The sequence below is a fragment of the Coregonus lavaretus genome (genome assembly GCF_964263955.1).
Source record: "Coregonus lavaretus genome assembly, contig: HAP1_SCAFFOLD_341, whole genome shotgun sequence".
In the NCBI taxonomy this organism is placed as follows: Eukaryota; Metazoa; Chordata; class Actinopteri; order Salmoniformes; family Salmonidae; genus Coregonus; species Coregonus lavaretus.
The window spans coordinates 287338-300512 of record NW_028160750.1 but is presented as its reverse complement, the minus strand read 5'-3'; the positions used below and the strand labels follow the sequence as shown (position 1 = coordinate 300512).

Here is a 13175-nt window from a genome sequence, read left to right as displayed (position 1 = left end):
GTAAATGAGAACTTGTTCTCAACTGGCTTACCTGGTTAAATAAAGGTGAATTTTTTTTAATTTTTTTAATAAGTTTGCAAATGTGATGATGCATGGAATGCTTGATATTTTTCATGGAGAAAATTAGCTTCCCCAAACTTGAGAGCAAGACTGGCCTAAACGCGCTAATGTTTTCCTTTGCTAATGTCCGTCCCGCCCCCCTGTCAGCTGTCAGTTTTGTCGATGACCACGTACATAAGACACGCCAATCACCGACACCTGAAGTTCCATGACCATCACAGCCCTAGTTGTATGCTTGAGTTTGTTCAGAGGAGGCTTTGAATAAAATCCGATCTGAGTGTGAAATGCCTTACTGAGGGTAAATGGAAGCTCCTCTTGTGCCCGGCTCAGCCTTATACAGTTTAAGGTACTTTACCGTATCCATTTCAGTAAGGCCAGATTGTCCAAATTCTACCCAAATATTGATGGTACATGTGACAGGTGTAAAAGCTCCTTGGTGGACTTGACCCACATGTTCTGGTCCTGTCCCCGTCTGGCAGATTATTTGTCCACTATTTAAAACCCTTTCTGAAGCATTTGATATAAAGTTGCAGCCTAGTGCAGAAATTGCTATTTTTGGAGTACCAAACAACAATCCTTCTCTGACCAATAGACAGCTAGATGCCATTGCCTTTGCCTCCCTGTTAGCCCGCAGAAGGATTTTATTGGATTGGAAATCTATCAATCCTCCCTTAGCCTCTCTTTGGCTCGAAGATCTGAAGCTGTTCCTAAAATGAGAAAAAATGAAGTTACCATTCGAGGGTCAACCAACTCATTTTATTCCTCCTGGGACCCGATGATATCCTATTTTGAACAGCTCCAAACACTTCCTCCAGATTAGTACTCTTGGCCCCACCTTGAGATTACTGCTATATAGGCCTATAAAATCACTTAATCACCTGAAATTGTTAGGCTATTACATTTTTGCTTGAAGTAACGTTGTTGTATACTTTTGTTTTGTTTTCTGACATGTAAGTCAATTACTTTCCCTTTCTTTTTAAATGTGTTTGGAGGCATTCTGGGGGGAGGGGGAGGTCAAAGGGGGACTAAAAGGGGAGAAATGTACCATGTCTTTACATGTTATCTTTCATTCATTGTGAATACAAAATATATAATTTGAAAGGGAAGGCTTTGAAGCCAGATTTAGCGGATTTTGCTGTTTAGTTTTCCTCAACCTGTGTTTTGTTTCTCTCTCCTCTCCCTGTTAGATGGTGAGGCTGCTTCTCTCCAGAGGAGCCAACATTAATGCCTTTGACAAGAAGGATCGCCGAGCAATCCACTGGGCTGCTTACATGGGTGATGAGTTTACCACATCATTTACATTCTGACTAATGTCCTTTATACCAATGAATGAATGAATGAATGGACTGTGTGTTAGTCTCACAGCTCAGCTGTATGAGCCACGTCTAGTGTGTTATTATGTCAGAATCATGTACTAAGTAGGTTGATTAGATGTTTTCAGTTGTACTAACATGATGTAGGTGTTGCTTATGGTGCTGTGTACCACTGTAAACTAATCTCTCTCTCTCTCTCGCTCTCGCTCTCTCTACCTACCATAGGGCACATTGAGGTGGTGAAACTGCTGGCCTCTCATGGATCAGAGGTGTCCTGTAAAGACAAGAAGGCCTACACCCCTCTCCACTCTGCAGCCTCCAGTGGAATGATCAGTGTGGTCAAGTACCTCCTGGACCTTGGAGTGGATGTGAGTCAACACGCATTCAAATGTGTAGTCACTGTTCAATTACAACTCAATGAAAATACAGAGCTCTAGTGGGTTGGCGAATGATTTCCTTTCAAGTAATGAAGAGATGGAGGTTGGAGCCAGTGTTTTGGACCAGGGGGTTTTCAGAACCAAGTAATGAAGAGAGAGAGGTTGGACCAGGGGGTTTTCAGAACCAGGTAATGAAGAGAGAGAGGTTGGACCAGGGGGTTTTCAGAACCAGGTAATGAAGAGAGAGAGGTTGGACCAGGGGGTTTTCAGAACCAAGTAATGAAGAGAGAGAGGTTGGACCAGGGGGTTTTCATAACCAAGTAATGAAGAGAGAGAGGTTGGACCAGGGGGTTTTCAGAACCAAGTAATGAAGAGAGAGAGGTTGTACCAGGGGGTTTTCAGAACCAAGTAATGAAGAGAGAGAGGTTGGACCAGGGGGTTTTCAGAACCAAGTAATGAAGAGAGAGAGGTTGGACCAGGGGGTTTTCAGAACCAAGTAATGAAGAGAGAGAGGTTGGACCAGGGGGTTTTCAGAACCAAGTAATGAAGAGAGAGAGGTTGGACCAGGGGGTTTTCAGAACCAAGTAATGAAGAGAGAGAGGTTGGACCAGGGGGTTTTCAGAACCAAGTAATGAAGAGAGAGAGGTTGGACCAGGGGGTTTTCAGAACCAAGTAATGAAGAGAGAGAGGTTGGACCAGGGGGTTTTCATAACCAGGTAATGAAGAGAGAGAGGTTGGACCAGGGGGTTTTCATAACCAAGTAATGAAGAGAGAGAGGTTGGACCAGGGGGTTTTCAGAACCAAGTAATGAAGAGAGAGAGGTTGGACCAGGGGGTTTTCATAACCAGGTAATGAAGAGAGAGAGGTTGGACCAGGGGGTTTTCATAACCAAGTAATGAAGAGAGAGAGGTTGGACCAGGGGGTTTTCATAACCAAGTAATGAAGAGAGAGAGGTTGGACCAGGGGGTTTTCATAACCAAGTAATGAAGAGAGAGAGGTTGGACCAGGGGGTTTTCAGAACCAAGTAATGAAGAGAGAGAGGTTGGACCAGGGGGTTTTCATAACCAAGTAATGAAGAGAGAGAGGTTGGACCAGGGGGTTTTCATAACCAAGTAATGAAGAGAGAGAGGTTGTACCAGGGGGTTTTCAAAACCAAGTAATGAAGAGAGAGAGGTTGGACCAGGGGGTTTTCATAACCAAGTAATGAAGAGAGAGAGGTTGGACCAGGGGGTTTTCAGAACCAAGTAATGAAGAGAGAGAGGTTGGACCAGGGGGTTTTCAGAACCAAGTAATGAAGAGAGAGAGGTTGGACCAGGGGGTTTTCAGAACCAAGTAATGAAGAGAGAGAGGTTGTACCAGGGGGTTTTCATAACCAAGTAATGAAGAGAGAGAGGTTGGACCAGGGGGTTTTCAGAACCAAGTAATGAAGAGAGAGAGGTTGGACCAGGGGGTTTTCATAACCAGGTAATGAAGAGAGAGAGGTTGGACCAGGGGGTTTTCATAACCAAGTAATGAAGAGAGAGAGGTTGGACCAGGGGGTTTTCATAACCAAGTAATGAAGAGAGAGAGGTTGGACCAGGGGGTTTTCATAACCAAGTAATGAAGAGAGAGAGGTTGGACCAGGGGGTTTTCATAACCAAGTAATGAAGAGAGAGAGGTTGGACCAGGGGGTTTTCATAACCAAGTAATGAAGAGAGAGAGGTTGTACCAGGGGGTTTTCATAACCAAGTAATGAAGAGAGAGAGGTTGGACCAGGGGGTTTTCATAACCAAGTAATGAAGAGAGAGAGGTTGTACCAGGGGGTTTTCATAACCAAGTAATGAAGAGAGAGAGGTTGGACCAGGGGGTTTTCATAACCAAGTAATGAAGAGAGAGAGGTTGGACCAGGGGGTTTTCAGAACCAACTAATGAAGAGATGGAGGTTGGACCAGGGGGTTTTCATAACCAAGTAATGAAGAGAGAGAGGTTGGACCAGGGGGTTTTCATAACCAAGTAATGAAGAGAGAGAGGTTGTACCAGGGGGTTTTCATAACCAAGTAATGAAGAGAGAGAGGTTGGACCAGGGGGTTTTCATAACCAAGTAATGAAGAGAGAGAGGTTGGACCAGGGGGTTTTCAGAACCAAGTAATGAAGAGAGAGAGGTTGGACCAGGGGGTTTTCAGAACCAAGTAATGAAGAGAGAGAGGTTGGACCAGGGGGTTTTCATAACCAAGTAATGAAGAGAGAGAGGTTGGACCAGGGGGTTTTCATAACCAAGTAATGAAGAGAGAGAGGTTGGACCAGGGGGTTTTCATAACCAAGTAATGAAGAGAGAGAGGTTGGACCAGGGGGTTTTCATAACCAAGTAATGAAGAGAGAGAGGTTGGACCAGGGGGTTTTCATAACCAAGTAATGAAGAGAGAGAGGTTGGACCAGGGGGTTTTCAGAACCAAGTAATGAAGAGAGAGAGGTTGGACCAGGGGGTTTTCATAACCAAGTAATGAAGAGAGAGAGGTTGGACCAGGGGGTTTTCATAACCAAGTAATGAAGAGAGAGAGGTTGGACCAGGGGGTTTTCAGAACCAAGTAATGAAGAGAGAGAGGTTGGACCAGGGGGTTTTCAGAACCAAGTAATGAAGAGAGAGAGGTTGGACCAGGGGGTTTTCATAACCAGGTAATGAAGAGAGAGAGGTTGGACCAGGGGGTTTTCAGAACCAAGTAATGAAGAGAGAGAGGTTGGACCAGGGGGTTTTCAGAACCAAGTAATGAAGAGAGAGAGGTTGGACCAGGGGGTTTTCAGAACCAAGTAATGAAGAGAGAGAGGTTGGACCAGGGGGTTTTCATAACCAAGTAATGAAGAGAGAGAGGTTGGACCAGGGGGTTTTCATAACCAAGTAATGAAGAGAGAGAGGTTGGACCAGGGGGTTTTCATAACCAAGTAATGAAGAGAGAGAGGTTGGACCAGGGGGTTTTCAGAACCAAGTAATGAAGAGAGAGAGGTTGGACCAGGGGGTTTTCATAACCAAGTAATGAAGAGAGAGAGGTTGGACCAGGGGGTTTTCATAACCAAGTAATGAAGAGAGAGAGGTTGGACCAGGGGGTTTTCAGAACCAAGTAATGAAGAGAGAGAGGTTGGACCAGGGGGTTTTCATAACCAAGTAATGAAGAGAGAGAGGTTGGACCAGGGGGTTTTCAGAACCAAGTAATGAAGAGAGAGAGGTTGGACCAGGGGGTTTTCAGAACCAAGTAATGAAGAGAGAGAGGTTGGACCAGGGGGTTTTCAGAACCAAGTAATGAAGAGAGAGAGGTTGGACCAGGGGGTTTTCAGAACCAAGTAATGAAGAGATGGAGGTTGGACCAGGGGGTTTTCATAACCAAGTAATGAAGAGATGGAGGTTGGAGCCAGTGTTTTGGGCCAGGGGGTTTTCAGAACCAAGTGACCTGATCAGGAATGTATTGTTTTGTTCCCCCCCCCCCCCCCCCCCCTCTCTCTCTCCACTCTTTTCCCTCCCTTGCTCCCTCCAGATAAATGAGCCCAATGGGTACGGTAACACCCCCCTCCACGTGGCATGCTACAACGGGCAGGACGTGGTGGTGAATGAGCTGATCGAGTGTGGCGCCAACGTGAACCAGGTGAACGAGAAGGGTTTCGCCCCACTCCACTTCACGGCCGCCTCGTGCCATGGGGCGCTCTGCCTGGAGCTGCTGGTGGGCAACGGGGCCCTCGTCAACATCAAGGTGAGGAGACCGGATGACCAACACTGTGTCTGAACTAAATAACACCCTATTCCCTATGTAGTGCACTACTTTTGACCAGGGGCCCATAGAGCAAGGAGCCGTGGTGACACTGGCTGTGTCCCAAATGGCACCCTGTTCCCTTTATAAGTACACTACTTTGGTTCAAAAAGTAGTTCACTATGAAGAGAATAGGGTGCCATTTGCGACGCACACACTGACGCAGCACATGGCTTAGTATTTGGCCCTGGTCTACATTCAAATACCAATGGAATAGGCCTAACAATGCAAACTAAATGCAATCAAGCGCTCCTCCAATACGTGTTTGATTTTGCCTGTGGTCAGCAGCACAGACTGCCGTGTGAACCATCTTTGTCTTTCTATCTGCAGAGTAAAGATGGAAAGACCCCCCTCCACATGACGGCCATCCACGGACGCTTCTCCAGATCTCAAGCCATCATCCAGAATGGTGAGTCGCTGTGAATGCTCTCAACTGAATATATATGAACCAGTAGGCTCTTCAGCATTGTCTTTAGTCTTCAAACCATGATTCACTGGCACAGAGCAATGTTACTTGCAATGTGGTTGAACATGAAGCTTCATGAGGCCTCTAGGGTCAAGTGGTTGACGTGTGTGTGTGTCTGTGTGTGTGTGTGTGTGTGTGTGTCTGTGTGTGTGTGTCTGTGTGTGTGTGTCTGTGTGTGTGTGTGTTCTGTAGGTGCTGAGATCGACTGTGAAGAAAAGAATGGAAACACACCCCTGCACATCTCTGCTCGCTACGGCCACGAGTTACTCATCAATACACTCATCACGAACGGAGCTGACACAGCCAAGTGAGAACACACACACACACAGTTTCCAGCAATAATGCAACATGCATCTGCAATTCTGTCATTGACCGAATTGCCGCTTGGAGACTATGCTCAACACATTGTGGTGTGTGGGGGGTTGATAGACAGGGCATTGCAGCATGCTGATGTGTTGATCTGCTGTGGGGTTTAATGAGGACTGTGATGTGGTGCTGTTTCCAATCTTAGCTGAATCAACTGTAAGTCACTCTGGATAAGAGTGTCTGCTTAAAGTCTAAAATGTAAAAATGTGTTGCAGGCGAGGCGTCCATGGGATGTTCCCCCTCCACCTGGCTGCTCTCAGTGGGTTCTCTGACTGCTGTCGGAAGCTCCTCTCATCAGGCTTTGATATAGACACCCCTGACGACTTTGGAAGGACCTGTTTACATGCTGCAGCAGCTGTTGGGTGAGTGGACTGGTCCAGGCTTTACACCAAGGAATATTTAGTTCATGAACTGGAAAGCCACCAGAAAGAACAAACACATATTCACACTCTTACATTTCACATTGTTTAGCAGTATAAAAAAATCGTTTAGATCATTAGTGCGGTATCATTTCTGTATAATGTGGTTCCATGCCATGGTGGTATTGACTTGCGCTCTGGTCTAAATTGTCTTTATATCTTCTTGAAAGAGAAGAGAAACCTGCAAACTGCTCTTGCTAGTATCACTTTTTATTATAGCTTTTATTAGCATTATAAAAACAGTGATACTAGCAAGAGCAGTGTACGGGTTTCTCTTTTCTTTAAGGTTCTCATTGTTACCATCCACCTGATAGCTCAGATGTGAAAGGGCCTTTCTGAACTTGATATCTTGTTACCATCCACCTGATAGCTCAGATGAACGAGAGCCTTTCTGAACTTGATATCTTGTTACCATCCACCTGATAGCTCAGATGTACGAGAGCCTTTCTGAACTTGATATCTTGTTACCATCCACCTGATAGCTCAGATGTACGAGAGCCTTTCTGAACTTGATATCTTGTTACCATCCACCTGATAGCTCAGATGAACGAGAGCCTTTCTGAACTTGATATCTTGTTACCATCCACCTGATAGCTCAGATGTACGAGAGCCTTTCTGAACTTGATATCTTGTTACCATCCACCTGATAGCTCAGATGTACGAGAGCCTTTCTGAACTTGATATCTTGTTACCATTCACCTGATAGCTCAGATGTACGAGGGCCTTTCTGAACTTGATATCTTGTTACCATCCACCTGATAGCTCAGATGTACGAGAGCCTTTCTGAACTTGATATCTTGTTACCAGGAACCTGGACTGTCTGAATCTGCTGCTCAACACAGGGGCAGACTTCAACAGAAAGGACAGCTTCGGAAGGTCTGTCTGTGGCATAAAATAACTTTCATATGTGATCTTTATGATAATGGGGAATATAGTATAGGGGCATATAGGAATTATTATGGGAAATATTGGGCGGCAGGTAGCCTAGCGGTTAAGAGCGTTGGGTCAGTAACCGAAAGGTTGCTGGTTCAAATCCCCTAGCTGACTAGGTGAAAAATGTGTCTATGTGCACTGCAGCAAGGCACTTAACCCTAATTGCTCCTGTAAGTCGCACTGGATAAGAGTGTCTGCTAAATGACGTAAATGTAAAATGTAAATGTTATACAGCTCCAATAAGCTGTTTCTGTTGTTGATGTTGAATGGTTTCTGTGCGTTCTTCTAGGAGTCCTCTGCATTATGCGGCAGCCAATTGTAACTACCAGTGTCTGTTTGCCTTGGTGGGGTCTGGGGCCAGTGTGAACGATCTGGATAAAAGGGGTTGCACCCCGCTCCACTACGCTGCTGCCTCCGACACAGACGGAAAGTACGTCTCACACCTCTCTTACTGTTGTGTGTGTTGTGGTGCCATGACCTTTCACATTTCACTGTAGTCTGGAGAGTATGTTGTGGTGCCATGACCTTTCACATTTCACTGTAGTCTGGAGAGTATGTTGTGGTGCCATGACCTTTCACATTTCACTGTAGTCTGGAGAGTATGTTGTGGTGCCATGACCTTTCACATTTCATTGTAGTCTGGAGAGTATGTTGTGGTGCCATGACCTTTCACATTTCACTGTAGTCTGGAGAGTATGTTGTGGTGCCATGACCTTTCACATTTCACTGTAGTCTGGAGAGTATGTTGTGGTGCCATGACCTTTCACATTTCACTGTAGTCTGGAGAGTATGTTGTGGTGCCATGACCTTTCACATTTCACTGTAGTCTGGAGAGTATGTTGTGGTGCCATGACCTTTCACATTTCACTGTAGTCTGGAGAGTATGTTGTGGTGCCATGACCTTTCACATTTCACTGTAGTCTGGAGAGTATGTTGTGGTACCATGACCTTTCACATTTCACTGTAGTCTGGAGAGTATGTTGTGGTGCCATGACCTTTCACATTTCACTGTAGTCTGGAGAGTATGTTGTGGTGCCATGACCTTTCACATTTCATTGTAGTCTGGAGAGTATGTTGTGGTGCCATGACCTTTCACATTTCACTGTAGTCTGGAGAGTATGTTGTGGTGCCATGACCTTTCACATTTCACTGTAGTCTAGAGTATGTTGTTGGTCGTGTTTGAATACATACTAGTGTTAAATCTGCAGTGTGAAAGCTTGGCCACGTCTCCTTTGGGAAAGTGTCTCTGCTTGCTTATCTGTCTGTCTTGATGTTGGTATAATGATTAGTGAACTCTTGACCTCTGACCTCTAGGTGTCTGGAATATTTGCTGCGAAACGACGCTAACCCAGGGATCAGGGACAATCAGGGCTACAACGCAGTCCATTACGCGTCTGCGTACGGACACCGCCTCTGTCTGGAGCTGGTGAGTCAGAACCACAGGGGACTAGACGCCCTGCATTCACAGACCATTTTGTCTGCGTCCCAAATGAATGTAGGGCCCATAGGGCTCTGGTCAAAAGTAATGCACTATATAGGGAATAGGGTGCCATTTGGGACAGACGTTGATATTCAGTAGGTTTTAAGGTGTGGTTGCATGTTTGTCGTGGCCGCATCGTCACTCTTGATGTTCTTTTTCCAGATTGCAAGTGAAACACCTTTAGATGTGGTAAGTACCAGTTGGTTACTTTTCCTCACACTAGCTTGTTTAAGATACGAATGCAACACCCCAGTATGTCTGCAGGGGCTGGTCACTGAGATTTACAACATGAAACATGCTACTAGACTAACCTTCAAAGTAAATATGTTACAAGTCTAAACTGGCCCGTCCTTGTCTTTCCCCAGCTAATGGAAACCTCAGGGACAGACATCCTGAACGACTCTGATGTCAGAGCTCCCATCAGCCCCCTACACTTAGCTGTGAGTAAAGCCTACCTGCTCCTGTAGGGGTCTCGCCACATGACAAATGGCACCCTATTCCCTATTTAGTGCACTACTTTTGACCAGAGCCTTATGGGCCCAGATCAAAAGTACTGCACTACATGGGAAATAGGGTGCTATCTGGGATGCAGGCATGGTGTTGTTTTTCCACGAAAAGTTGATTGTCCAGACACTCACACACCATGTTCCTATCTGTTCCTGATTAGTGTAAAATACATGCATATTTTGACACGGTGATGATGAGGATGATTTCCTTATTTTGCCATTTGAGTTAATCAACCTCCAACAGAGGAGAAGTAGAGTGTTTCTAAATCTCACGCTTGGCAGGGACCTTCGATGTTGATGCTGGGCGGGAGAAAAAATGGGCACCCGATTTGAGAGACACTGGTCTACTTTAGGGGTCTAGGACTGTTTCTGTTCAGGCATACCACTGGTCTACTATAGGACATTGATTATATTAAGAGTGTATATCTGTTCAGGCGCACCACTGGTCTACTATAGGACATTGATTATATTAGGAGTGTATTTCTGTTCAGGCGTACCACTGGTCTACTATAGGACATTGATTATATTAAGAGTGTATATCTGTTCTGGCATACCACTGGTCTACTATAGGACATTGATTATATTAGGAGTGTATATCTGTTCAGGCATACCACTGGTCTACTATAGGACATTGATTATATTAGGAGTGTATATCTGTTCTGGCATACCACTGGTCTACTATAGGACATTGATTATATTAGGAGTGTATATCTGTTCAGGCATACCACTGGTCTACTATAGGACATTGATTATATTAGGAGTGTATATCTGTTCAGGCATACCACTGGACTTTGCTTCAGACTGTGTGTTTGTTTCCATTCAGGCGTACCACGGCCACCACCATGCTATGGAGGTCCTGGTTCAGTCTCTGCTGGATCTAGACGTGAGGAACAGCCAGGGGCGCACCCCTCTGGACCTGGCTGCCTTTAAAGGCCATGTGGAGTGTGTTGACGTCCTCATCAACCAGGGAGCCTCCATCCTGGTTAAAGACTTCACCCTGAAGAGGACCCCCATCCACGCTGCAGGTACGCATAGGATATCACGTAAGACCTAGAGATTCTGTAATTCAAAAGTTTTCCTTACCAAGATGGACATTTGTTTGGTCATGTTGCTAGGACGCCAATGTCCACTCTAGGGATATTATATAGCATAGTGTGAAAATGCCCACTACACACTGATCTAAGGTCATTTTTTGTCATTATTGCTGAGGATCTGGGGAGGGTAAGCTGATCCTAGATCAGTGCACAGGGGGACTTCTATCCAGAGCCAGGTACACAGCTAGCAGGTGACAGGCTTCGAGGGCCTCAGCCCCAAAATGTTTTATTATCTGCTGTGTTAACATCATGAGGATGTCATCTACCAATACCACTGTTCTAGAAATCTGTCTGTTCATGTGAAGGTAATAGTCGTCCAGCAATCAGCTCATATCCTCTCTGTTTAGCCTCCTCTAGCTACCAACGGTCAATCATCTCACATTCTTATATCCTCTCTGTTTATCCTCCTCTAGCTACCAACGGTCATTCGGAGTGTTTGCGTTTGCTGATTGGAAATGCTGACCTCCAGAGTCCAGTGGACGTTCAAGACGGGAATGGACAGTAAGTCAATTGGGTTTTGGATACAATTCCTGAAATAAAGAGATTTTGACACTAGTTCTACGTCCCAAATGGCACCCTATGCCCTACTTGGTGCACTACTTTAAACCAGAACCCTATGGGCTCGGGTCAAAAGTAGTGTACCATATAGGGAATAGGTTGCCATTTGGGACTCAGCCTGGTTATTACCAGTTTGTAATATGACCTTGTTGTCTTGTGTATCAGAACCCCTCTGATGCTGTCAGTGCTGAGCGGACACACAGACTGTGTGTACTCACTGCTCAACAAGGGAGCCAGCGTAGAAGCCAAAGACAAGTGGGGCAGAACAGCGCTACACAGAGGGGTGAGGAGGAGAGCTGGCTGTATACGCTCACACACAGAAAGAGACGGGGAGGCTCAAATATACATATTATCTTCAGAAAAGTAGTTGTCCATGGGTAGTGGTGTATTCATCCCTGTAGGGGGACCTGCCTCCAGACATCATTTGTAATAATTGATGATTCATTATTATATCATTGATTATTAGTTATTCAAATCCATTCTTGTCTCCCTGCCCTTCCTCCCAGGCGTTGACGGGTCATGAGGAGTGTGTGGAGGCCCTGCTGCAGCACAGCGCCAGCTTCCTGGTTCGGGACTGTAAGGGGCGGACCCCTGTCCACCTGGCGGCGGCATCCGGACACATCGGGGTGCTGGGGGGACTCCTACACGCCGCCCAGTCAGTGGAGACCCTCCCCGTCATCACAGACAACCAGGGCTACACGCCACTACACTGGGCCTGCTACAACGGTACGTACTGGACTAACGGAACACTAGATATTTTCTGATTTTCTCTCTTCAGCACCGTAAACATGTCCCTGAATTAGGCAGGCCATACAACTAGGGGTGTAACGATTCGATTTGTATCACGATTCGTGGTTGTCGATACGATTCAAGGACGATATTGGTTCATTTAGAACGATACGATCCGAAACGATTCAGTGACTTGAAATCGATTCAGTAACCTTTTAGCCAAAAATTCAACCAGTGTGACTGAAATAAATACCTGGATACTGGACAGTGCAGGTGAAGTTTCCTAGATTCCTGTTTCTTGTAAGGACCGCAATGGTGGCTTGATAATTTCTCGCTCGTCGGCTTCTCCTCTGTCGTCCGCCATGCTATGTTTTGTTGTCTTTGCGCCTTTGCGCTGCTGCTGGCGTGGGGCGATGACGTCACGGATAGGCAGACTGAATCGAGTAATGTTTAAAGCCTTTATCATTAAAAGTGCTAAGAAAAAACATCCATATAAAGTCTGACGTGCTTAAATCCAATGGGTTATTTCCTAGTATCGATACAATCGATTTATTACATTTTAAAACGATGTTAGAGTGATATATGTTGTCCAAAAGGCCAACTCACCGAGCACAGATCGATGTAGTTGGATCATAGGAATATAAATCGATACATCGATGTAGTAGATGGATCGTTACACCCCTACATACAACGGTACGTACTGACTAACTGGACTGTAGCTCTGTTCTCTCCTCCATGAAGTGTACACTCATTCACTCCCTCTTGTGGCTTGAAAAGCATTCGATTGGTGTGGACGGAGCCATGTGGGGGAATGAACAAGACTACAACAGAATTAGGGGTTATGACTCTCAGTGGAGGACCTTACACTGAAACAGGACTTTGTCATAGCATATGTCACCGAGGGCAACTCGTTCAGCCCCCTCCACTGTGCTGTGATCAATGACAACGAGGGGGCTGCAGAGATGCTGATTGACACTCTGGGGCCGGCCATTGTCAACGCCACTGACACCAAGAACCGGTAACTACAGCACATGACAAAGTCCTTTTCTTCTGGAGAATAATGTTGTCTTGGGAATAAAATGACCTCTGGGGTTGGATGAG

The 13175-nt window shown here is 45.7% G+C and overlaps 1 protein-coding gene across 1 annotated transcript in view; it reads left to right on the top strand.

The window, feature by feature from the left end:
• The window catches only part of LOC311121476 (serine/threonine-protein phosphatase 6 regulatory ankyrin repeat subunit A-like), a gene marked incomplete at its 5' end in the record, with an annotated part of 42157 nt that overhangs the window by 27522 nt on the left and 1460 nt on the right, over positions 1 to 13175 (top strand). The window contains 8 exons of the mRNA XM_084195963.1: positions 9022 to 9133; positions 9350 to 9376; positions 9553 to 9627; positions 10517 to 10718; positions 11201 to 11288; positions 11511 to 11628; positions 11852 to 12071; positions 12927 to 13092. Of these exons, the coding sequence (XP_084052089.1) occupies positions 9022 to 9133; positions 9350 to 9376; positions 9553 to 9627; positions 10517 to 10718; positions 11201 to 11288; positions 11511 to 11628; positions 11852 to 12071; positions 12927 to 13092 (1008 nt within the window). The remainder of the gene's footprint in view (positions 1 to 9021; positions 9134 to 9349; positions 9377 to 9552; positions 9628 to 10516; positions 10719 to 11200; positions 11289 to 11510; positions 11629 to 11851; positions 12072 to 12926; positions 13093 to 13175) is intronic.